Raw genomic sequence first — 25,648 nt, 5'->3', positions numbered from 1 at the left:
CCTAGCTAATATTTTAGTATTTATATGTTAATTTTATCAATGTTAGATAATAATTTTTATGAATTGAATAAAATTTATAAAGTTGTAGGCTTTTCCAACACTCAATCTCTTTTTTTGATTTTTTCTTTCTTGTAGTTTTTTTTTTATTTTTTATTTTTTATTAGGTCCCAATTTTTTTTTCTCACTTAAACTTAGATACTCGAGCATAAATAATAAATAGACTAATTTAAATTCTCAAAATTTAAAATAGATCATAAGATAAACCCCGAATATATGAGAGTTTTCGACCTGTTTAAGATTATGATAGCGATTACAGTTTAAAATGTTTTTTATTTAAAAATATATCAAAATAATATTTTTTTTAAAATTAATTTCTATATTAGTACATTAAAATAATTTAAAAATATAAAAAAAATTAATAAAAAAATTTAAAATTTATACTCGGTCAGTACTGCGTTTCCAAACTGAAACATCATCAGCACATAATCTGAAAAGAAGAAGAAGAACATGCAGTGCATCAAGATCAACAATAATGTGACCTGAGAAAAGAAAGAAAGGCCACGCCCATCAGCCCCCACATCAAAGATCCAACACCACTTCAGCCACCCACAACCACGGCCAGCACAACAGTGCATTAACAGCCCGCATCAACAAGTCAGAGCTGGCACCGGCTTTTTTTGACGATTTCTTCATTTGCATTTACGAAACTCGGGTTTTTATTGCCCGTGGTATGTATTATGGGCGGGAGTCCAAGATTGCTTGTTTGGTGTTGGATGTGACTTGACAGAAGATGACCTGTGTTGACGCCTGTTTCATTGTTTGATGTGAGCACTTGCCATGAACACCAATCTTTCTTCATTGCCGTTGATCGAAGAGACCCAGCACAATGGAGGTGGAGTCATCTTTAGGTAGGAAGTTATGCACGAGTGATTGTACAGTAATTTTTCTTTTTCAGTCTGCATTATTGACAGTACTAGAAGATGGAAAATCAAGGGAGATTCAAATTCTTCAAAAATTAATCAATTGGGCGTTTCAAATAAAAGCCAGGAAGTTGTGACAAAAAGAAGGCCAGCACCACAGTCCCTCACTACCTCGCGTCTCCGCAAAATTCATTTTATTTATTTATTCATTTATTTATTTTTAGTTGTAATTCCTTTTCTTTATTATTGAAAAAAGTTGAAAAAAAGTAAAAATAAAAAAGTGAAAAGTGACAATAGAGAGAAAAGTGGGGAAAAAAATGCAAGTATCAAAAGTTAGTTCTACCTGCATTAACAACATCGATCCAAGTAGTTTATCGTTATTATCAAGCAATTTGTGATCTTAATTTTATCCCTAAGTTAGCATTGCATAAATTTGTGTAATGGCCATCTAGTATCTAACATTAAGTATACATTTACCATAGACCCGACCATTAGTGATTAGTTATACCATTAGGGTCATTTCAAGGGGAATTAAAGCTTACACAAACCAAGATGACCAACATGTCTAAAAAAATTGAATCCATATCGAGTTTTTGAATAAAGTACTCAAAAACTAGTAAAAATTATAATAATAACCATTATAAACAAGTTCACCTTGAGCGTCGCCAGTATGAATACCATCTAGGTTACTCTAGAGACGATGACCTTAATAAACAAGTCATGAGCCCTAATAAAACAGAAACCCCCATTTTTTATGGTCGTCATTAGCCTTGAATTTTAATAGGTGGATTAGTGATATGAATAACTTTTTTTTTATTGTTACAACTTGTTTGATGATAGAAGAGTTAGGTTTGCCAAGATAAAGCTCATTGGAAGAGCTTAATTTTATTCGGAATACGTTGAGGATTATCCATAGAGGAGGGGCAAACCTCTTATCACTTATTGGAATAATATGAAACAAAAATTACAGGAAAAACACCTACATCAATTTTATAAAGAAAAGCTTTTAGACCAATGAAATAATCTTGGGCAATGGAAAAAGGTTTGTCAATGAGTATATAGCACAAGTTAATGATTCCATGATCGATGAGACATGCCATAAAAGAGAATGAAGTCATGATTTTACATAGGTTTTGTAAAAGTTTGGATGGTGATTTTAGGAAAAAGGTTGTGCTTGTAGGTGTTTTCAATCTTGGCTAAGCTTCTACTATAGTGTAAGATTATGAGTTGTTTATAAAGAGTCAATGGATAAAACATTAGGATCCTTGTATTAATGGGTCTTTGTTAAGCACTCCACCCCATAGATCCAATCACAATAGTGCCTAAATTTATAAAAAAAATAAAGGTGAACAAGTCATCAATGAAATGTCCAAGACGAATTCAAAGATTTAGTGCACTAAATGTCAAGGTTTCGATCATATCTTTGTCAATTGTTCCTCTAAACCCTTAGTCATCCAAGAACATAAGGATGTAAATAAGTGAAAAGAAAAACTACTATGTGCAAGTATATGAACTTAATCTTGAGGACTTTAGTGACATGGATGAAGAGAATATACAAGAAAAGAAACTTAACACAACAAGTCCTAATGAGTCTAAAAAAAAAGGTTAATGTAGAATATATTAAGTTTGTTTTAGTAGCAGAGGAAATTTTATGAGACTCTAGTGAAACTGTCTGAAGAGGTAAACGTAGTGTTGGAAGATATTCTAGATACTTATCCACTTGAACTCCTTAATACCTTATGTCCTATACTTGACAATCAGAATGCAATAAATTTTAAGCGACATGTTGAGCTCTCTAATCCTTTACCCCATACATGTGATGAGAAAGATGAAGATAATTCTAATTTATTAGGTTGTATCCAAACCATATTTACTCGGATTTTTGAATAATGTGTCTTATTCCACGCCTTCAGTCATATAATGTTCATTATAAGCCTAAAAAACTTATAGATCTTTTTCTCATGTCTCCTCATGCTAGGATGTTTAATTAAACTGAGTCTTTTGTATGTAGAGTTTACATGTTGAGATAAATGAACAAATTCAAGTAAGTAATGAACAATATAAATTTCAAGATAATTTACACAAGTATCATTATGTATTTAATGTTGGAGATTATTTCATAATACAGATTATACATGAACGGTGTCCTTGAAAACTAGTTATGAATTGCAAGTGAGTAGTGTTGGTCATCTAAAATGTTGCAAATGATTGAATCAAATAGTTATACCATTAAACTTTGATATTAGTTGTACTTTTAACATGAAGAACCTCATTGTATATAAAACACAACCTATCATTAATATTTCTTTTGATATCCCAACCTCATTATCCTTTTCATTTGCACAAAAAAAACATATTAATGCTACTTTGCTAATGAGCATATAGCTCAACTGGCAGTAGCCCCCCTAAGAGGTCTCATGTTCGAGCCTCTCCTTTCTAATCCAAAAAAATATGTTATTTTGGATGCACCAGTTATTTTTGCCATGAATGATGAAGTTCAACAAATCACAGTATATAAGCTAGGTGACCAGATTCATACTATACTAGGAATACTAAAAAGACATCACAACAACTTGATCCTCATCTTTGAAAGTGTTATCAAAGTCGCCTTGAACTATACTTAATGAGGTCAAGTTCTTCTAATACGAGGAGAGTTAATGAGGATATTAAACTTGAAACATAGTTCACATGTCCATGTGGTCTATAATGACAAATAATATATCAATCCTTGTGTTATTGAATTTTATTTAGATTTATTTGTTAGACTTTATTTAGATTCGAACCCAATTATTTATTATTTATTTCAGCTAGGATTTTAGTATTTATATAATATTTTTCTAGATATTAAACAATTTTTTTTATATAAATTGAATAAAATTTATAAATTTACATATTTTTCTAACCCCACTCTTCTTTTCTTAGCTTTTTCTTCTCTCCTTTTTTTTTTACTTTTTTTTAGCTTTACTTTTCTTTTCTATTAGGCTTAAAAAAAAAAAAATTCCCGCCATACTGCTCGCATTAGGAAAGGGTAGTGCTACCCCTATTTTGGAGCCCAATATTAAGAGACCTCCTTTATTAATAGACCTCCTTGTGAACTGGGAAACAAAGAAGTAAATAACAAAGGGGAATTAGTAACAAATACAACAGGACAGGCACGCGTCCAATTTCAAAAACATTAACGCAAATGTCGATGAACCCATATGCTGCTTGAACAAAAGGGTGCAATCAGGTTGAACAGACACGTTCTTGTATTTTTTAAGATGCTTTTAGAAGTTTTCTAATGTAATCCATGTCCGTTTTCTAATAACATCAATACCAGATGGTGATGCTGCATTCATTGTAACAGAACAGCCAGCTTATGTTTTCTTAATTGGTGGTCAAAGACAAAGCTACAAGGAAAACATGCATCTTGAAAAAAGGGTAAAGCCCCCCAGGTTTATCTCTAATAAAATCTCAGGGTGTTTTCCGTTTCTTTTATATATATGATGTTGTGGACGAGTAAAATACACCAGAGCAATCAGTGCAGATTTCTTTTTTTTTATTTTATGAATAAATTATTTATAATCTACACAAAGTTAACCCCTTCACCCAACAATATTATAAGAAAACTGCACCTGCTTATATCTAGTTCGACGAGGCATCAACAGGCTTCACAGACAGATCTTGCAGCCCACAGACCGTATTTGAAAGAACAGCTATGTCAATCATCTTTGGGTATGGAAGATTCAGATCTGTAAAAAAATGAATTATCTTTAAACTCAATCTTCAAAAGATGTAAAAAAACTAGCAGTGTTATTCGAATAGAATATTAAAATAGATGAAGTTACTTCCTTTCCATGATGCTCTTGAACATTTCTGGCAGAAAGAAGAAAAAGGTTATTGCAAGAATTGAATATTAAAATTATGCAAGTTTACTTTTCGACTTGATAACGTTGGAGTCATAGAAGCATAGAATACATTTAAATCATATCTCTTCCGAATTTAGCTTTAATTGTTTGTATAAATATACTAAAACTTAGTAATTGGTAATTGGTAATACTTCTATTAATTGCACATAATAGTAATGATTACAGCTATCATTCAAAAATGTATTAGCTATTACACCTAAAATTGCCGAGAGCAGTTTTTTTCTCAAGGCCTTTTTTCCTTTAAGTTTATATACGAGAATAAGCAATCACTAGAAGAGGAGTAACCAGTAATACAAGTCAACAACTGAGTAGGCACCAAGTCCTTGTTCAAAATCCCGCCAGAAAACCACCAACCAACATCAATTCTCTTTCATTTCAGACCAGGTAGCCCAATCGAGTCCCCAGTCCATTTCAATTAGATAAAGATCATCAATCCCATCCCTCTACAAAGTACAAAAACAAGCATCCATCTCCAAAATCATTGAGCTTCATCACTATGAGGGACACAATAAATTTTGAGGAATGTTAAAACAGCCACACTTATAGTTATATAAATGACAACAGGTGGCAGCTACCCAGCTTCGCCAGTAAAGTCAATTGACATGGTATAAAGTGACTTGGGCTCAAATCCTGCTCGCATTGGGGAATGTGAGGGCTTAACCTCCTTATGAATGGGGAAAAAAAGTAATAACAATGGGGAGTTACTAGCGAATACAACAGGACTGGCATGCATCCAATTTCAATGACTTAACACAAATGTCAAGGAACCCATATGCCGCTTGAACAAAAGGGACCATGATCAGGTTGACTACCCAGTTCTAGTATTTGGGTGCACTGGAGCAATCACAGTGAGCATTGCGAATGAAGCCACATATTTCTCTCATCCTATATTGGCGTCTGGGATTGAATCACAATTCTACTACAGAATTTAGCAATGGAATTATGACTATGTATAATATAGGTCATTTCTTAGTTTTATTTAATGCCTTTTCTTTTTATGGACAACCTATTCTTTTAATTTGAACAAACACATTCTTTTATTTTTTAAGATTATATAAGTTTTGTAATGTAATCCATGTCCATTTTCTAATAACATCAATACCAGATGGTGATGTTGCAGTCATTGCAACAGCCAACTTATGTGTTCTTAATTGGTGGTCAAGGATTCGGGAGGTTGCAAAGCTACAAGGAAAAGTAAAAAAAAAAGGTAATAAGGGAGCCAAAGTTTATCCCTAATAAAATCTCAGGGTGTGTTCTGTCCTTTTATATATATGATATTGTGCAGGAGTAAAACACACCAGAGCAATCGGTGCAGATAACTTATTTATAATCTAGACAAAGTTAACTCCTTTATCCAACAATACTGTAAGAAAACTGCACCTGATTATATCTAGTTTGACGAGGCATCAACAGGCTTCACAGATAGATCTTGCAGCCCGCAGACCATATTTGAAGGAACAGCTATGTCAATCATCTTTGGATATGGAAGATTCAGATCTGTAAACAATGAATTATCTTTAAATTCAATGTTCAAAAGATGTAGAAAAACTAGCAGTATTGAATAGAATATTAAATAGATGAAGTTACTTACTTTCCATGATACTCTTGAACATTTCCTGCAGAAAGAAGAAAAAGGTTATTGCAAGAATTGCATTACTTAGAGAATGACATGACGTCTGCATGCAAAGGAAAAATAAATAAATACAGAAATTTCAAATTTTGGCAGGCTCTGGTAATATTCAAGTAAACTAAGAATCAGCCTCTTCTCATAGCAAATCAGTAGATTAAATGATGATCTGAATTTTGTTTGATATGTTAAAGACTAAATATTACTATGAAATACTAGTAATTTGCAACCTACTAACTAATAATTGGATAAGAACAATGACTTCCACAAGGAAAATACAATCTAAACAGACCGGGCCATGACACAAAGGAACAAAAGAATCACCTCATCTTTGGTCAGTCTGGGATTATATTGCATTTCCTCCCCAACAGTGCTGACCTGGACGTCACACAAAGGTTAAGCATAAGCTTCTGCATGACAGATCTAGTAATCTAAAAAAAGTAAGAGATGGCTCCATACAGTGAATCCCCGGTAATCATGAGCAGGATATATCAAGGTTTCCTTGGGCAATGAAAATATCTGGTTCCATTAAAATGAGGCAAAGGTTAAATATATTGTCTCTCTTTTTTTAAATAGAAAATCATATGTTATTCCTCATCTAATGTCCTTGCCTGTGAATGTACTGACTGGTAGAGTTGATGTGCACTTCCGCCCTGTAAGTAAAATTAATGGGATTGAAAATGCTGCTTAATAATTTCCATAAAATGCCCTCAAATTCCCAGCAAGTTACATTCAAAAAGATAAAACAGGCCAGACCTGAAAATCAGTTCTTCCACATCCACGAATTAGCAATGCATCTCCGGTGAAAGCCATCCTTGGTTGAGGCTGATCTGACCCATCTCCAGTAACATATGTGACACAACCCAGTGTATGACCCGGAGTAGCTCGAACCTGCCGAAACAGGAATATAGAAGAATAGATATGCATGTTGATAAAGACAAACAAATAGATGGATGAGGCTTGAAAAAATAATAAACAATGCATTATTATTTTCCATCCCAATAATTTAATTGGAAAAAAAGAATATGATGATTCTACTACTAGCAGCAAAATCAGATGGTTATTTATTTTTTTCATTCAATCTGCAGGGCACTTCTCTCCCTCATAAATCACGCTCTTCATGCCTCAATTCATTCAAATTTTATGCTTGATTGAAGTCTGATACTTCTAGTGTCTGAAGTGTTAGGAAACTGACATGCAAACCTGACAAGATAAAAGGCAAGGGATAGGATAAAATGAGAAAAGAGACACACAAGAATTTACGTGGTTCACCCAAATTTGGCTAAGTTCATGGGCAAGTATAGAAAGATTTTACTAAGTAATGTGGGAATTACAACCTCTCTCTTCTAATAGAAGAACAACTGAAATCTCTCTATTACTAGGAGAAAACACCTCACTTACTCTCTCACAAATTTATGGGATTACTCTCTCTTCACCTTCTCTCTTCTTGCTCTCTATCTTGGTGTGCTTAAGGCTTGGATGCATTGCCTATTTATAGGCAAGCATCCAGCCTTTGTCTTGCAAAAGACAAGAAGCAAGTGGCACCAATTGGTGCTGCAAGTGGCACCGAATTGGTACCCACGTTTATTGACTTAGGCAATAATGCCTAGCTGGCTTCACATTCAAGTCGTACCACCGGGAAAAATATTTCATTGAAGTCTATTCTTTCTTTCTGAGCATATCCTTTCACCACCAATCTTGCACGATACTGCTGAAAGGATATGCTCAGAAAGAAGGAATAGACTTCAATGAAATATTTTTCCCGGTGGTACGACTTGAATGTGAAGCCAGCTAGACATTATTGCCTAAGTCAATAAATGTGGGTACCAATTCGGTGCCACTTGCAGCACCAATTGGTGCCACTTGCTTCTTGTCTTTTGCAAGACAAAGGCCGGATGCTTGCCTATAAATAGGCAATGCATCTAAGCCTTAAAGCACACCAAGATAGGGAGCAAGAAGAGAGAAGGTGAAGAGAGAGTAATCCCACAAAGTTGTGAAGAGAGAGTAATCTCTATCTTGGTGTGCTTAAGGCTTGAATGCATTGCCTATTTATAGGCAAGCATCCAGCCTTTGTCTTGCAAAAGACAAGAAGCAAGTGGCACCAATTAGTGCTGCAAGTGGCACCGAATTGATGCCCACATTTATTGACCTAGGCAATAATAACTAGCTGGCTTCTCATGAAGAAAATAGCTTCTCTCCACATCCATTCAAATTTCAATAAGAAAAAAAAATGAAAGTATGGGCACTATAGTCCCGTTGTTGCGGTTAAGATAACAACTAAACTTGGTAACTCTAGCCAGTAATTCATTGTTAGTTGTAACCAGATTACAAATTGTTGGGTACATTTCATTGCAGTTATTCTAATAATTAATTAATTAAAAAAATACCCTAGCTCTAAACGCCTGGGACGAACAACAAAATCAAAAGCAATAAAATCATTATTACCTCTAGAAAAAGATCCCCAAAATGAATTTTATCGCCAGCTTCAATGAGAAGATCAGCTTTCGATTTGCTTGCTTTCGAAATAATAGATTTCACAGAAGGAACCTTAGTCTGCAAAATAAGGAAATAGCAGTCAATGACATGAAATGAATTCATATATGCAGAGTAAAAGTAGTGCTGTGACCTTAATCAAGCCAGTTCCAGTCACATGATCAGCATGAACATGGGTGTTTATAGCATAAATTAACTTCAACCCCAGCTCTTTTACAAGGGAAAGGTCCCTGTCTACTGTCTTATCAACTGGGTCAATTAACTGCAGAGGGAGGAGAACCACGATAAATAAATTAATAAATTTTAATTCTAGTTCAAGTTCAATACAAAAAAAAAATTGAATATTTTAATTTAAATAATTAGAAAAGAGAGAGAGAGAGGGTAAATGGCCGAGTCTACTTAACCAGAGCAGGTTTTTCAGGATGAGCAACATCAGCCAACAAATAGGTGTAAGTAGAGGAATCCTTCTCGAAAAGCTGGCGAAACAAGAGTTTCTTGTTGTTGAAGGCCTGAGACGACGCTGCCTTTGTGTAATTCATCATTGTGCGATAGTTGTTGTTGAGTCTGGGTTTTTGGGATTGTGAAGAGAATAATGAGAGATTGGAGAGAGGGAGTCGAAGTGCATATATTCGAAGCATTGTTGATTTTGTTGTTGTTATTGATCAGTTTGACGATCAGATCAATGGTGGTTTGCGAAGCCAGCAAACAATAGAGACTTCAATAATTGATGAATAAAATAACCTAATCAACTCAAACAGTTTTCCGCGCCCACTGTTTATCCTCTTGCAGTCTTGTGCACCCATTGCCTATCTTCTCGCAGTTTTCTGTTGGCTCCCCTGTTCATAGCCCCTTTTTTTCTTCTTTTTTATTTTTGTCTCTTCAATTTTTGCTGTTGTCACTTTGCCCACTGAATTTGTTTATTTTTTTTTTTCAATTCAGACCTTTCAGGAAGTGTTCATTGATAGAAAATGTTTTCCATTTTTCAATTCCAGTTTTCATTCCTTTTCCGGTTTTCATTTTTTAATGGAAAATTCATTCAATTATTAGAGGCTATTTTAAGAATAAAAATAGAGTTGTTAAAATTTTTAGGATATTTTTAAGCTAAAACAAGTTGAAAATAAGTTTGTAAGATATAAAACTTAACTTTTCGATCATCAGATGACGAAGAATAGATGTAGAAGATGATAGATTGTTTGCCATGTACATTTATATATAAATAAATGGAGTAGATTTCAAAAAAAAAAATTAATCAGGTGTTTATTTTTATATTTTAAAAAAAAATTAAAAAAAATTTATTTTTAATTAATATTTTTTTAATATTTTTATATCATTTTGATACGTTAATTTCAAAAATAATTTTTAAAAAATAAAAAAATATTATTTTAATATATTTTTAAATAAAAAACATTTTAAAAAACAATCACAACTATACTCAAAACAGGCCAACCAAACTACAGCTGACTTCTTTTTATATTTGATTAATTTTTCAATTTAAATTTTACTTATTCCCTTCTCTTATTTTTGTTTAAATTGCTTTGTTTAACTTTTTAAATAATAATTAATTTTTTTAAAAAAAATAATTCATAACATTTTTAGGAGATTATTGGAATTTATATTTAAATAAAAATTATTTGTTCTTAACTAGTAGAATTAACTTCTAAGATGAAATAAATAAAAACATATAAAAAATAATAATAGTTAGGGTTAAATATTTGCATGTACTAGAAAAATTAACCTTTTGTTTTAGTATTTAATTATAATTAACAACTCTTTTCTAATTTATCAATTAATATATTTTTAATTTTTTTTATTTATAATTAACAAAATCTTTTTGTTTCTCACTTAAAAAATCATAATATTAAAAAAAAATATACATAATGTTGTGTTCTATTTTTTTTTATTAATTAGTCTCTCTTCTTTTAGCTTTTTTTCATTTTTGTCCTGAGCTTTATTTTATTGATATTTCAATTATTACATCTGGAGAGGAAAGAAAAAATCATTAAAAAAATTTAGAAACGAGAAAGCTTCCTAGTAGCTGAATTTTTACTATCAATAACTTCACTTTTGATATTTTTAAATTTATTTCAAAGAAATTATTGAAATTTACTTTTAAATTTTTCCTTTTATATTTTATATAAAAATAAAAATTGTTTGTTCTTACTGGATTGGCCTCTAAAATAAGATAAATAAAAAGAAAAATTACTTAGGTTGTTATTTTATTTTATCTTTATTTAAAAAAAATTAAAATTTATTTAATAAAGTTTATAAATTCATAACACTTTCTATAAAACCACAAAAAAAAAATTAGATTATTTCTAAAAGTGACATTATATTTCAATTAACGGGTAACACACGTCCACACCCTTTTCCTTTTATCCTCATCGGAATGCGACCACCCAGATTCCTTTTCGGCGTAACTCAAAAAAATTGCAACCAGTAAAGCAGCTCTGATAATTCAGTACTCCCAGCGTATATATCAACAAAGTTCCTTGCTCTGGTAGGCGAAGACAGACCCAAGATATGAATTCTTCACACAATCCTAGTAACCTAATGAAAAAGCTTTTCGCCCACGACTTCTATTACACTGCCGTCTTCCGAACAAAATTGTGGAACACTTCAACATGATCCTCGTGGACCCAATGGTCGTCCCCCGCCACTGGTGGCGGACAAGGCCTCATTTCTTTCCTAGACGCCCTCTCCACAACTGTCCCTTTTGCTTAATACCTCCACTTTCATACATGCCATGATGGCTAAATTAAAATACCAACAAAATTCTACCAACCTGCCATATCAAAAATATCAATTCATAACCATTTAGGTGGTGATTCGATAGTAAAAAGATTTGCTTCTTCTGTGGTCTCAGGTTCGAACCTTGTAGTTGCTCATATGATGGCTACTAGAAACTTATATGGTTATTAATTTAAGAACTCATGAAATTAGTCAAATTATATATAAATTAGCTTGAATAACCACATTAAACAAAAAAAAAAAATATAGATGGCTGCGATTCGAAGATATGTGAAAGCATATTGGTTGGATGTGTTGGTCTCATCGGGGAACGAAATCAGATGGTTGGGTGGGCAAAAAATTTGAGGGGAATGGCGAGGATCTAGATGGTTTCTGTTGGTGATGTGGATATCCGCCACACCATGGAGTCAAATTATTATTATTTTTGTTTAAAAAATGATGACCCAGTGCAGTAAATATATTTTAAAGAATAAAGAAAAATATGTAACTTGGATTATAAATCAGATGAGATCAAATAAGTTGATTTATTTTAATTATATGATAAAAAATAAACAACAACAATAAATAAATTAAATGAAAAAAATGATCATTATAACTGGAAAGAAAAATTTCAAAAAAAAATAACATACCTCGATTCCTAATTAATTAAATATATAATGATAAAATTAGGTAAAAAAAATATTTAAAAAACCCGAGTTAGCATGAAAAGATTGTAAACCATGTAATAAGGGTCAAGTTAACCCATGTTAACTCATTAAACTTATAACTCAGGTCATGAGATCAAAATAATTCAATAAAAAAATAAAAAAAAAATCACAAATCTCATTTTTTTAAAATGAATGATGAAATCTGAAAAGAAAATAGGTAAAAATAAACAATGTCAATTTAACTTTTCAAACTCGTGACCTAGATCATTGGATTGAAAAAACTATATCTAAAAAGATCATAAAGCCCGATTCTTAACCAATCAAATATTAAATGATAAAATTAAAAGAAAAATAACAAAAAAAATTTAAAATAAAAAAAATAACAATTAAGAAAATAAAGTTGATACTGAAATAAAAATATAATTAGAGGACAAGTAAAGATTTTTATTTGAAGAGTGAGATTGAAAAGAAAAATCAATTTAACATAAAGACCTAGAAAATAAAAAAAAATGAGGATCAACTTGGAGAAAAACAACACATCACAAATTGTGATTGAAGTATGAAATTTAAAGCAAATCAAAATTTTACAAAAAGATCAAAAAGAAAAATTAAAAATAAAAAAAATAAGGATAAAAAAAATCAATAAATAAGAGAACAACTCTAAAAATTTAAATGTTCGTTGCGAATTGCGAGGAGATGATAGAGCAAAAAAAGGGAAGAAAGCATCACCCGTGATAAGCCATCTCATCGCCACTGACAAACAAGAAGAAGAAGTTGTGATGATTCTAATGATACGAAGAAAGGGAGTTTTTGATTGCTAGAAGACATTGCATGCCCTGCTAGAAGATTACAAGCTCCTTTTACACGTATGAAACCACTTTCATTTTTTTTAATTATATTTTATTACTAAACATGGGTTTGTGTTGCGCTATAGTTTTATTTTCTTTTTTTATTTTTATAAAAAATGATGTTTATGTGCTGCAAGCGTGTTTTAAAGAAAAAAACACTTAACAATTTAGATTATAGCTCTGATTAGTTAAATAAATTGGTTTTATTTTAATCAAATGATAAAAAAAAAGCAACATTAATTAAAGGACAATTGGATAAAGATTTAAAAAAAAAAACGACCATGAGAACTTTGGATAAAACCCCCTTTTTTTAATAGTGAAAAAACAATGTAGTTTAATTTTCAATTAGTTAAATATACGAAGAAGAGATTCAATAAGAAATAGACAAAAAAGGGCTAGAGTTAACAAAAATTAGCATGATAAACATGTAACTTGTACAATAAAAATCGAGCCATCCTGAGTTAACCAACAAAACCCGCGTTCGAGATAATAAGGTTAAGATAAATGGTTTGTATAAGCTGCAATGTAGCATGTATAGTATAACTTAGTGAAAACTTAAAGAAAATTAAATTTCTTTCCTCGACAATAAATGGTGGTGGTGCAATTTAACCTGTTGGTCAAAATGTTTTTTTGATTGAAAAAAACATGAAAAATAATGTTTTTAAGTGTTTTTTATGTGCTAATACAAAAAAATCAATCTAAAATAATATTATTTTATTATTTTTTTAATTAAAAAATATTTATATAAAAACATATTTCATGTCATTATTAAATCTTGATAGACTTCATCCACATAGTCACGAGCTTCCAGAGCACTTTAAGAATATTTTTTTATATAACTTAAAAGGTATAAATGTGATCTTACTAATCATATGAATGTTTCACTTAGTTTTTATAAAATTCTATCTTTTTTATTTTTAATTTGCATTAAAAATACTCTTTGTAGTGATATTATACAGTGCCATACATGATGAAAATGAATTGTTGCAACAATTCCATTTGTAACGTTAATGCAATCTGGTTTTAGACTTGTTAAAATCTTATGACTATTAAAAAAACTAAAATACTGGATTGGTTGATAAACTCAATATTCTAAGGCATTCTAAATCGAAAATAAGAGGGGTACTTCTGCATAGATATAGAAAATGTAAGCTAAATCGAAAATAAAGATCAAATCGAGGGACTAAAGCATTCTAAATCAGCACCATTATAAATAAACAACTCAAATATTCGCATTTTGCCCTAATCAACGGCTTTGAATGAAAAAAGCGAGGGATTTGCATTTGCTGCTGAAAACTATCCGCAGAAGCTCTACCACTACCACTCCCAAGGCACTATACTCTCTCTCTCTCTCTCTGTGTATATTTCATGTATATACTAGTTGGTAGTAAGAATGTAGGAGTAATTGTTACTTGTCGTGCTCATTTTAACAGATGGATCCATCGGACCGTTACTGTTTCAGTCCGATTTTACGATGGAACCCTGAGGTCGAGAACTACTTTATTAAAGCCTACGGCGCCGATCATTTCTCTATCATTTCTAAAGCCTTAACGTAAACTCTCTATTTCCCTCTTACCTTTTTTATTTTTATCTCTCTATTTACCAAGTAAGTATGCTGCCAAAGAGAATACAAGAGTCACTGATGTGATTATAGTTAAATCTGATTGTGTTTTCATGTTATATTACTTCAATTAGGCGTCCGTCGAGTTATTCTTGTGTTCGTGTAAACACACTAAAGTCAACAAGTGATGCTGTTATTGAGAAGTTGTTGGAAATTATAAAAGAAAAGGGGTTTGATGGTGATTGTCACGGTAAGGAAGGATCAGGACCAAATGAAAATGTAGGCAGTCCACTGGAGGAAAGCTTGAAAAATGGCCCCATTGTTAAGTGTCAGATACCAGGTTTAGAGTATGTTTTGTTTGTTAAGGGCACTGGACCGCACATGATTGATTATGGTTATGTACCTGGTGCACCTCCAAAGGAGGTAATTGTCAGTAGAAAATGTGCCGAAGCTGTTCTCCGAGGTGCTCAGGTAAAGGGTGTTCTGTAATGTTTGTTTTAGATATTCTGTTTGTGAATGCTTTTTAAAAATAATATCGTGGAAGTTAATGAAATATGCAGTAGACTTGGGACTTGGTGATTCCCAGAACCGTTTTCTTTTGTTTTCTGCTGATGATTTACTTGTAGGTATTTGTTCCTGGTGTAATGGCTTGTAGCGCTCATGTTGAAAAAGGTGATACAGTTGCAGTTTCAGCTGCTATAGAGCAACGCAATCCTAATGGTGGATGGGCTATTAGTATAACACGCGGGACTGTTCTACAAGGATTACAAACAGGCAAGACATTTTTTCTTTCATAGTCACTTAAAAATTTGTTTGTGTTAGTTTTTCTGTTTTATTGCTAGGAAATAAGTATTCTTTGAAATGTACATGCTGTCTTTTGTTGTCACCGATCATCTTTGCTAAATCTTTCTTCTTACACTAGGAAGACTAATCTTCGCTAAGATTTTAAACATTAGATCAGAGAATGCTCTCTGGTGGTACTTCTATATTTCTTCAAAGAGCAAATTAAAGTAGGAAATTTAATGTTTAAGGAGATGTAGTTGAAAACACGTCTGGTGTCTTTTGTGAAAAATCTCTGTTTTTGGGTGAAATTTTATATTGGAGGCATTAAAAGAACATAAGCTATTGAATGAAGAGCCAACTTGTTTGGTGTTATTTATGGAAATACACACTCATGTTGATGATGAGCAACCAGCTAGCTCCATGCTTATGTCATACCTTCCTCTGTTTCTCATTCTATTGTAATTTGATTCTGACCAAGTTTAGTCTGTTTGAATCTCGATTTAAACCTGTAATGAAAGTTATATGATCATGACCAAATTGATCATAATGAGCTTTTCTGGACATGCATTAGAAAAATTCTTTTGTAGCTCAAAATAACACTATAGAAGTACCTGGTGGGGGGGGGGGTAATTTCATGGTAGCTTCTTTCTTTATCTTGACTTTTGAGAATTTGATGGAAATGAGTCTGCCTCTCTCACCATGTACAATTGTTTTAGCCATATAATGTTATAAAACAACAGTTTAGAATTTGTATTCTAAATAATTGTGAATTTTTTCCTGTTATCTTATAAATTGCCTATCTGGAAGCCATTATTATTCAGTTTTCATGTGGATAATGTTTTGATGCTCATGCCCTGAAATTTAAAATTTATCATTTCAGTTTAGATATGATTCATCCATGGAACAACAAAAGAATGCACAAGTTGTTGAAGACATTAGTCAGCTAGTCTTTTTTTTTTAGTGAAGCATAGGATACATAGTTGATAGCATTTGCATCCACTGCTGCACCATTGGTTTACTTGATCAAATTGAATCACTTCTTGCCTTAGAATACATGTGTCATGGAAAAAAAAATCAAGAACTCTAAAAAAATGTGTTTTACATGATTGGATGCAGATAGACTTGTCTTACAGCTACATTCATGCATGCTTTAATTCAATTAATGAACAAAGATGCCCTGTCATGTGATAACCTTGTTGGCTTGAGTTCAATGGCTAGACTTGACATGTTTCCTTGAGTGTACATCTTTTATTCATAAATTATTTCACTATTAAAACTCTGTACAATTATCCCTCTACCAACTCCTTGATAGGAGGTTGACACATATTGTTATGTCACTGTAGATCCATATTATTTTGAAAGAAATGGCTTGTATATTGGCCAAGGAAAAGCAATGATGTCAAGAGCTGGCTTATTCCGTGCTTCAGAAGGAATTGCTGTGGATATGAATAATCAAGTATTTAGACTGCCTTCTTTTTATGGTACAATTCACTCCTTACACAGACTTTATTTTCAAGCCTTTTAAGACAATTTAGTGTAAGTGTAACTGCTGCACTAGAAGATGATTTTCCATGGAAAATGATATCTGTTACTTTTATGTGAGCGAATGAAATTTTCCTTCTTTTCTTTCTTTTCTTGGTTACAGATGTGCTTGAAGGAGAAATATTTCTTCAGAACTTGCCAAGCATTGTCACTGCTCATGCCTTAGGTATTTCCCACATATTATCACACTTCTGAAGTACAATTCCTGTTTTTCTCTTATCTAAATGTCTGTACAAACATGATTGTTTAATAAATAATTTGCATCTAAATGTTTGAGCAAACATGTTTGATTTAGCATTTTATTATGAATTTTAATGATACTCTACTGTTTTTCGTGCTTAGATCCTCAAAAAGGTGAAAGGATATTGGACATGTGTGCAGCACCAGGAGGGAAGACAACTGCAATTGCACTCCTTATGAAGGATGAAGGAGAGTTGGTTGCACTTGATAGGTCTCATAATAAGGTGGGACTTTAGTAGATGTCATGATAGAATGCCATTCCCATTCCCATTCCCATTGCATGGCTCTAGCATCACAGACCCTTGCCCTGTTGCATGGCTATAACTAGGTGTCGATGCTTTATTGAATTTAGTATAGAATTTAGCAACTTTTTACTTCTGTAGAATGTGCACCACATTCTCTTTTTTGTAATTTTTTCCCCTTTTCTTTCTAACAAAACTCTTCTTGATCCCAGGAAAAAAAATATGGCAACATTATTTCTTGTTCCTCCTTTTAAATGCATTGCCATGATAATTCAGATTCTCATTACATTTGATGCTATAAAAGTTTTCCTTTGAAGATTTAATATTCGATTTTCCTTCTCATCTTTGTGTTCAGGATTTTAGGTTCTTGCTTTTTTATAGGTACAGGATATTCAGAAATTGGCTGCTGAAATGAGCTTGACTTGTATTACAACTTATAAACTGGATGTTCTCAAAGCTATTCGTCAAAGAAATGAAGCAGATGATATAAACACAAATCAAATTTCTAACTCATTGAGGTTTCACGAGGAGAAAGCATCATCTTCTACTGCTGAAGGGTTTAATCTGGATAAAACATGCGAGGATAATGGTGTGCAAATCCTGCTCTTTTTCATTGTTGTAATACACCTTTTTATCGAAACAAGCAGTAAATTGATTAAAAATAAAAGCAAAGAGAGGTATTTAAGTTAGGTATTTCTAGTGTCTTGAAACTATCTTATAAATATACAGTAGTTATGCCAAAATTGCCCTAGGTAAACTTTACTCCATATTTCTCAACTCTATATTGACCCCTGCTGATTATTTAAGAAACACAAGAACTTCTTCATTTGAAATTACGCCAGTTTTTTCACGGAGCTTGCTAACCGGACAGTTTGAGGTACAATTTATTGCAAATAGTCACTGTCGCATGTATTAAATGCTTTTGGTCATTTTAAGAATTCTTCTCAATGTAAGACCTTGAAATTCCATCCATGATCAGAACTTTTAAGGAACTTTAGGCCATTTTAAGAACTTCCATTGACAAAAATGTCTTTCCCTCTATTTATAAGCTCCTCTTTAATCTTTAATATTTTAGTTAGCAATGCAATAGAGAATGGGGGAACTTATGTTAGCAAAGCTGACATCAGGAAGGCTAAGCGAAGAATGCGGAATGGACCAGGAAGGAATCAGTGCATTGGTGGCAAAGTTGAAAATTCAAAAGGCTTTTACCCTGATAGTTTTGATAGAGTTCTCCTCGATGCTCCCTGCTCTGCTCTTGGTTTGAGACCTAGGCTTTTTGCTGGTGAGGTAGGAGAATCTAAACTACAACTCATTTGCCCTTTTGTTTTCTATAATATTTTCTTGTTTTGATATTTTGAGACTACTGGTAAAAAAAGAACACTTGAAATAGATTTTTATTACTCTCTCATGAGGGGATTTCCCCCTTGGTTTACTACATGTCTAATGGTTGTTTCTTCCATCAACTTATTGAGGTTTACTGTTATGTAGAAATTGATTTTGGTGTCACTTTTTCCAGGTAACAATAGACTCTCTAAAAAAACACGCAACGTATCAAAGGAGAATGTTTGACCAGGCTGTTAAACTAGTTCGCCCTGGTGGTGTGATTGTGTATTCAACGTTAGTATGCATTAATTGCCTCTTTTTTATTTTGTTGTGCATTTGTTGTTATAATTTAAAAGGAATGTAAAAGAAGTTTACCTACAGGATGATAAGGTGCATGCTTGATGCCCACATAAATTATGGATCCACTCAGTTAAAGGATTAGTTGTTTCAATGTTGCCCAATTAGTTGATACAATCGAGTGGGGAGAGCAATAGCAGTGTTTTTGTTTCTCTTTTTTCTAAATTCTCCACATTCACCTTGTGGAAATGCATGTATCACTAAACATGCTTTTGATGACGTGCTAAAAGTTTGTGGCGTAATGGAAAATAAAAAGAACAATTAGTATAAACAATATAAACTATGTATTTATGTTTGGGAATTCTGGCATCACGTGCTTAACTCGCTCTCAATAGCTGTTTTGATATATTATTTCTTACAGTACCTGTTGAGGTATACTCTTCACACCTTTTCGCCCTTGTTTTGCTAGATGTACGATAAACCCTGGTGAGAATGAAGCTTTGGTTCGATATGCTTTGGATACATATAAATTCCTCTCCTTAGCATCACAGGTTTCTTCTTCATTCTTACCATTAACAACAAATTTCACATCTCAAGCTTGAAATTGTGGTTATAAGTTGACCACTAAGTTTCTGGCCTGTGTTTTATGATACTTGAGGTCTTTCATTAACATGCTTGTTTGAAAACCTGTAATTCTTGCTGAGATAACCTTTCAAAGTTCACAGTTCAGATCTTCTTGTTTTTGTATCCTTTGGATTTCCCTAAATTGTATCTGGTCTATTTCGTGTTGCTTGAATGTGTTTGTGAGGAGGTGTAGTTTGTAATTCATTTACGCAATTGTGTGAGCATGGAGTTATTTTTGCATGCAAGATGACATATTAAAGTATGGTTCTTAATGGTCACTGTCATTGCATACTTTATGGTAAATACTAACAAATCCTGTGGTGCTTTCCTAGATTAAAAGATTAAAGTATGACCCCATATTATGTAAACCCAACACCTACATGCGCACACATACTCATGCATCTGTTTGATTGGACATGCACTTGAATAAACTCTTATGATCAATTTCAGAATCCGAGAGTTGGAGGACCTGGCCTTGTTGGCTCTTTTGAATCTCCTAATGGACGCACAGAGTAAGTACTGCTATCCTGCATGTGACTTTTCCGCTGACAAATGATTCCTTTAGATTTTCCTACAAAGACAGGAAATATCGACCACAAATTTTCTTTTATGTACCACATGAGCCATTTTATTTGTTGGAGAATTGGGTGAAAATAGCACTGTTTTTCCTTGGCTGTGAATGCTGCTGTTATTGCACATATTTGCTCTCTCAATTTATTTGTTTATTAATCAATATTGAGTTGCAATAAGCTTTCTGTTTGACCATTGACATTGTTGAACTTAGAAGTAACAACCGCTGCAGACTTTAAAGGTGTTTTAAGATTATTTCTATGCTAGAACTTTAGTGTGCACTCCAAATCTGTCTCTGCATTGTCATTGTGATTTTATACCATTACATTCTGTTATTAAAGTCTTCCTTTGTCCGTGTGGAACTCCATTGCTATCAACCTTTTCTCCTTGTTTGTGTAACACATGGCATGCTGGTTCTTATTTTGACTACCAAAACTTCAAAAGAATATTCTATCCCGTTTCTTTTAATCTTTCCTTTAGAATTTTTATCTTTTCTGTTGCATTGATCCTTTTCTTCTTTGCGGCGCATCTACACAAATCACTATTGGTAAGGAAATGTTCATGCTGAGTAGCTTTCTTTGCCCTATGCAAGTCTCTGTACAAAGCCACATATGTAATTCCTATGTTATTTTTTTTCCCCATGAATAAACTCTGTGGTGCCTGTAACATCAGGGAGTGGTTAAGACCCGGTGAGGAGGAATTTGTTCAGAGGTTCGATCCATCGTCTTCCCTGGATACAATTGGGTTTTTCATAGCCAAGTTTTCTGTTGGCTCCAAAGACGTTTGACTCCGTGAAGAGTGCAACTTCAGCGAGATGGAAACAGACCGGGCAGTCTAGCTTAAAAGAAAACGCTGCAGCTATCAAAGATGTCACCATTTTATTACTGGTTGGTGGTAAATGAAAGCCCAGATACATGTCCTTGATGTAAAACGTGATGTATGGTAAATAATTCTCGAGGCAATCATTTTTCTCTCGCAAGGATTTGTTGGTCCTGAAGAGTGTCGGGAACGGATGTTATTTCATGCATTGCTTTTGTGTAGGACAATTTTGGATTAGAAACACACGAGACCGTAGAACTCTGGAAGAAAAATGAAGAGCAGGCAAGCTGAACGTATTTACTAGCTTACTGTTTTTAAAACACTCAACAATTAGACCTCGCTTCTATCTTTTTTATTCTTCAGAAGAGGTGCTCATTAATAATAATACAAAGGCAATTGTGAAGGATGTAGAAAACCCGCGACTACCCTCCCACCTCCCAATTGCATATATGCGTGCAGTCTACTGGTTAAACTTGGAATTCTCAGTCTTAGGAGCGTTCAGTTTCGAATTTTATAGCGAAGTGCAAATATGCTTTGAGTACAATGTCTTGCATCTAGCTAATCCTGCCACAAGCTCCCATAAAAGAACTCTTCATCGGAGAGCTGTAAAGCGTCTCCAATATCACCGAACTCAACCATCCCAGCAGTGTCATCTACGTACCATGGAGTTATTTCTTCATATGGGAATGCTGGATTCACCTCCATCATAGCCTCAACTTCCTGGAGGAGAGTAGAGTTTTGCTCGAAGAAGGCCTGCATATCTACTCTCACCTCGGAATCATTCTTCACCTCCAACGATTCTTTAATGTCTGCTCCATCACCACCAACCTCAATTTTCGTCTCTTGGAGCAAGTCCCTTAGGAGGGCACCATCATGCTCTGTGATTTCCAATTCTTCAAATTCAAAATCACCTCTAACATTGCTTAAACTGTCTGGAGAATCCATGGACGTATTTTTAGGCACAAAATGAAAGAAAAGAAAGAAAGAAGAAGCTCAGATGACTCGATAGGGGATAGACGGCTATATATAAACACCTCTTTACGTCCTGGCGTCAAGACCTGTAAGTGGGAAGCTAAATCAGTGTCCAAGTCATGTGATTGTGGATAGCTTATGGATATCTCGATACTCTTCGACAATTTGATAGATGTACTTGGCGTGCTGAATATAGTACAACCTCCAAACACGCGTATATGGGGACCATGAAAGACATTAACCTTTGAAAGCTAAGCTTAGAAAGGAGGTTTTTTTTTTTTTTTTTTTTTTGTAATTTAGCACTTGAAAAAAAGAAAGATAAAATAATACAGTACAAAAAAATATTTAGAAAAATAGTAAGATTCTCTTGTATATGATATCAACAACTTTCTTGCATATAACATCGCAAATATCATATGTGATTCTCTCCAATTCTAAAAATAAGCTGATATAATTTTTAATAAATAGAGGGAAGAGAGGAGAGAAAAAAAACAAAGAAACAAAAAAAAAATAAAATCTTGGAGACACCCCAAAACTCTAATGACAACACCATTGATACTGTTGAAAAGATTTTGACGAGGCGAGTCCAATAACACTAAGAAAGGTCACAAGCAGTGACTGTAGTGGACCACACGAGCCATTCAAATATGTCAGGGCTCATTTGCATTTGGACGACTTGTGTGGCACACTCCGATCACCGCTCGACCTTTCTTGATGTTGTTGAATTCGTCTCATCGAGATTTTTTCAATGATACCAATAATGTTATTATTGGAGTTTCGATCTGTATTCAGAGTCTTTTTTTTGTTTCTTTATTTTTTTTTCTCTCATTTCTCCTCCTTGTAATTTGTGAAGAAAGAAGAGAGAAAACAGTAAAAAGATCCCGAAGGCACACCGAAGCTCCGGTGACGATACCACTGGTACCGTTGAAAAGATCTCGACAAGACAAATCCAATGACATCAAGGAAGGTCATGAACGATGACCGGAGTGTGCCACATGAGCCATTCAAAGACAAATGAGCTCTAGCATATTTGGACGGCTCGTGTAACCCAATCCGGTCACCGTTCGTGACCTACCTTAGTGTTATTGGATTCGTCTCGTCGATATCTTTTCAACGGTACTAGTTGTGTTATCATTTAAATTTTGGTGTGTCTCCATGATTTTTTTTTCTTTCCTTGTTTTTCTTTCTATCTTTTTTTTTTAATTGTAAATTGTGTCAGTTTATTATAAAGAAGAAGAAGAAGAAGAAAAAGAAAAAGGAGGAGGAGGGTACATGTCATTTTTCTTCTGTCAAAATAGTCACACAGACTATAGTTTTGATCATTTAAGCTTATAAAATGTATATGCATTTTGATAAAACCAAAAGGTGTTCGAAAATAAAATAAAATAAGATAAAGCACTACTACTTTTGAAATAAATCAAACTTATTTTCAGTCCCACAGGCTGGATAAACTTTAGATTGACAATTTCAATTTAAATTGTACTTGCTGGCTAGCTACCGCACAGAAAGCTTTGTAGTTTGTACTTTTCTATCCCATCAAGCAGCCAGCCAATTGCACTTTGTCTAGAATAGCTAGCCTAGGACCACAGAGCATAACACGGCTTTCAGCAGTATCCGAGTACGAGAAGCAATCTGTGTTAACCATTGCTGCACGACATTACAAAGATGAGCGAAAGAGTTGTCTGTGGATGGGCTATATTTTGGATCGCATATCACTTGCTATTTTATTATACCTGGAGTGCTAGAATTTTTGTTGCCTTCTTGCTTCTTATCCACACCATGTTAGAGGTGGCTCAATCACTGGTGGGTTGTAGAAAATTCTCAGAATGTGGATGCAGCTGTGCCGTTTGCACGCCAAGTTGCCTCGACAGAAAGTCCGGTGACAAGTAAGGCTATTGATGGACCCCCTCTCGCTCTAATCCCAAATATGATTTCTTAAAATCCAAGTTGTTTAGAATTAAGATTCGCGTAGTTGCATAATAAGTTGATAATTTAATTGTTCTCTCTGTTAAAGATGTCTCTATTAGCTTGGAAAACTCATATAGATGTCTACTAAGTTGAGATGACTTGTATTGTAAAAAATATATTTTGATAAATATGAAGACTTTCATGTGTACAGGTTAATAATTTTATAGAGAAAAAAAATACAATGATATTTGAAAGAGATAAATATCTATGAAAATATATATGATAAAATATTGAGAATAAAAAGATTATGAATCTTAAATTTGATGGATTCATGAGATATTTATAACCCACGAGTCTTATTTTTTTTTATAAAGAAAAGGGACTAAACAGTCATTTCAATCCTATAAATAATAAAGTATTTTAAATTATATTCCATTTAAAATAATATATATTAGATCATTATAAAATACCGAGAAACTCACGCATAAGCCTTTTAAAAATTACCAAGAGATTCATGTGGGTCTTGAAAAATTTCTAAATAAATGTTGGTCTAAGATCTAGGAGGTTGAGCTCAATATTATCCTAAAAAAATTAAAAAAACATCGTTTTAGATTGAATAAATTAATCTGTCAAACCCTTAAGTTATATTAGGTTTAATAACTTTGCTGTTTCAATTCGATTAAATCTGGATTGTAATAACCCTTTCCGTAAGAGAACCCTGCGTCCAAAAAAAAAAAAGAGTCATTAAACAGAATCTATGGCCAGATATATAATTGCAAAAGGCAAAATCCAAGCTAAATTGATGATTTCTAATCTTCCTACAGTAATGGTGAGATCATCTTTGAAGTGCTTCAGTATTGCGGGAAAATTTTATATCTTTTATGTTTAAAAAATAATTTAAAAATTTTAATTTTTTTATGTTTTAAATTAATATTTTTTTATAATTTTAGATTATTTTAATAAACTGATATTAAAAAGATATTTTTTAAAAAATTATTATCTTAATACATAACTAATGCAATAACTGCACCACTAATTAAGACCATTTTTGCCGGTTTGGGAAAAAAAACACTGAGAAAAGAAGAAAACGACAACACCATCTTATGGAGATCCAAATTAAGGAAGTATAAATGCTATTTCTTGGATATGAGCTGGAGCATCATCTTTTTAAAGCAACTGGCATCACATGGCATTAATTAATCTTTAGTAATCCATCTTGCCTGTGTTCTTTAGCTGATATTTCGAGCAATTGAACAATGGAAGGATGCTTGACTAGCTTTGCTGGTATCTCTTTTCCTACTAAATTGTCGGTTGAGCTTCTTCTTCCTACATCTTGTCCTCGGCTAATCTCACGCAGGAAGCCGGAGAGATGGGAAGCTTTCATTTTTGCCATGCTCTAGCTCCTGGCGCTCCTTGACTTTCTATATAGCCTGTAGATGGAGTGCTTCCGCTTCCTGGAGGCCATTCAAATTATATACTGATGAGAGATGAAATTTGAGTTTTTTTTTTTTAACTCTATTCAAGGAATGTGAAAGTAATTGGAAACAATATAAGAAAAATAATAAATACAAGAATA

At 33.1% G+C, this 25,648-nt stretch overlaps 3 protein-coding genes across 7 annotated transcripts; 1 reads left to right on the top strand and 2 right to left on the bottom strand.

The window, feature by feature from the left end:
- Window positions 1–415: 415 nt before the first annotated feature.
- On the bottom strand, window positions 416–9,904 carry LOC133695149 (persulfide dioxygenase ETHE1 homolog, mitochondrial-like). 4 transcript variants are annotated; one of them, XR_009842381.1, is made up of 11 exons: window positions 9,353–9,902; window positions 9,082–9,210; window positions 8,901–9,008; window positions 7,212–7,346; window positions 7,067–7,108; window positions 6,915–6,974; window positions 6,780–6,833; window positions 6,420–6,444; window positions 6,209–6,325; window positions 4,535–4,651; window positions 416–956 (listed from the first exon to the last, which is right to left on the bottom strand). XR_009842381.1 is itself a non-coding variant. In XM_062116994.1 (10 exons), the coding sequence occupies exons 1-9, from the start codon at window positions 9,584–9,586 to the stop codon at window positions 6,219–6,221; spliced, it is 894 nt and encodes a 297-aa protein (XP_061972978.1). In that variant the 5' UTR covers window positions 9,587–9,902; the 3' UTR covers window positions 4,330–4,651; window positions 6,209–6,218. The 4 variants fall into 4 exon arrangements, 2 of the variants coding, with proteins under 2 accessions (XP_061972978.1, XP_061972979.1); XR_009842380.1 differs by lacking the exon at window positions 416–956 and adding an exon at window positions 3,753–4,015; XM_062116994.1 differs by lacking the exon at window positions 416–956 and having other exon boundaries at window positions 4,330–4,651.
- Window positions 9,905–14,411: 4,507 nt separating this feature from the next.
- Window positions 14,412–21,514, top strand: LOC133693516 (rRNA (cytosine-C(5))-methyltransferase NOP2C). Of its 2 annotated transcripts, none has more exons than XM_062114739.1 (13): window positions 14,412–14,522; window positions 14,625–14,743; window positions 14,887–15,223; window positions 15,379–15,526; window positions 16,879–17,016; window positions 17,181–17,243; window positions 17,420–17,541; window positions 17,947–18,148; window positions 18,635–18,846; window positions 19,076–19,176; window positions 19,649–19,730; window positions 20,254–20,315; window positions 21,046–21,514. In XM_062114739.1, exons 1-13 carry the CDS (start codon window positions 14,451–14,453, stop codon window positions 21,158–21,160), a joined length of 1,773 nt encoding a protein of 590 aa, XP_061970723.1. In that variant the 5' UTR covers window positions 14,412–14,450; the 3' UTR covers window positions 21,161–21,514. The 2 variants fall into 2 exon arrangements, with proteins under 2 accessions (XP_061970723.1, XP_061970722.1); XM_062114738.1 differs by having other exon boundaries at window positions 17,941–18,148.
- LOC133693517 (uncharacterized) lies at window positions 21,465–22,274 on the bottom strand. The gene has a single exon (XM_062114740.1). The coding sequence runs from the start codon at window positions 22,135–22,137 to the stop codon at window positions 21,751–21,753; it is 387 nt and encodes a 128-aa protein (XP_061970724.1). The 5' UTR covers window positions 22,138–22,274; the 3' UTR covers window positions 21,465–21,750.
- Between the last annotated feature and the right edge of the window lie 3,374 nt (window positions 22,275–25,648).

Source organism: Populus nigra, chromosome 5 (genome assembly GCF_951802175.1).
Source record: "Populus nigra chromosome 5, ddPopNigr1.1, whole genome shotgun sequence".
Lineage (NCBI taxonomy): Eukaryota > Viridiplantae > Streptophyta > Magnoliopsida > Malpighiales > Salicaceae > Populus > Populus nigra.
This window is presented reverse-complemented; position numbering and strand designations above follow the sequence as displayed.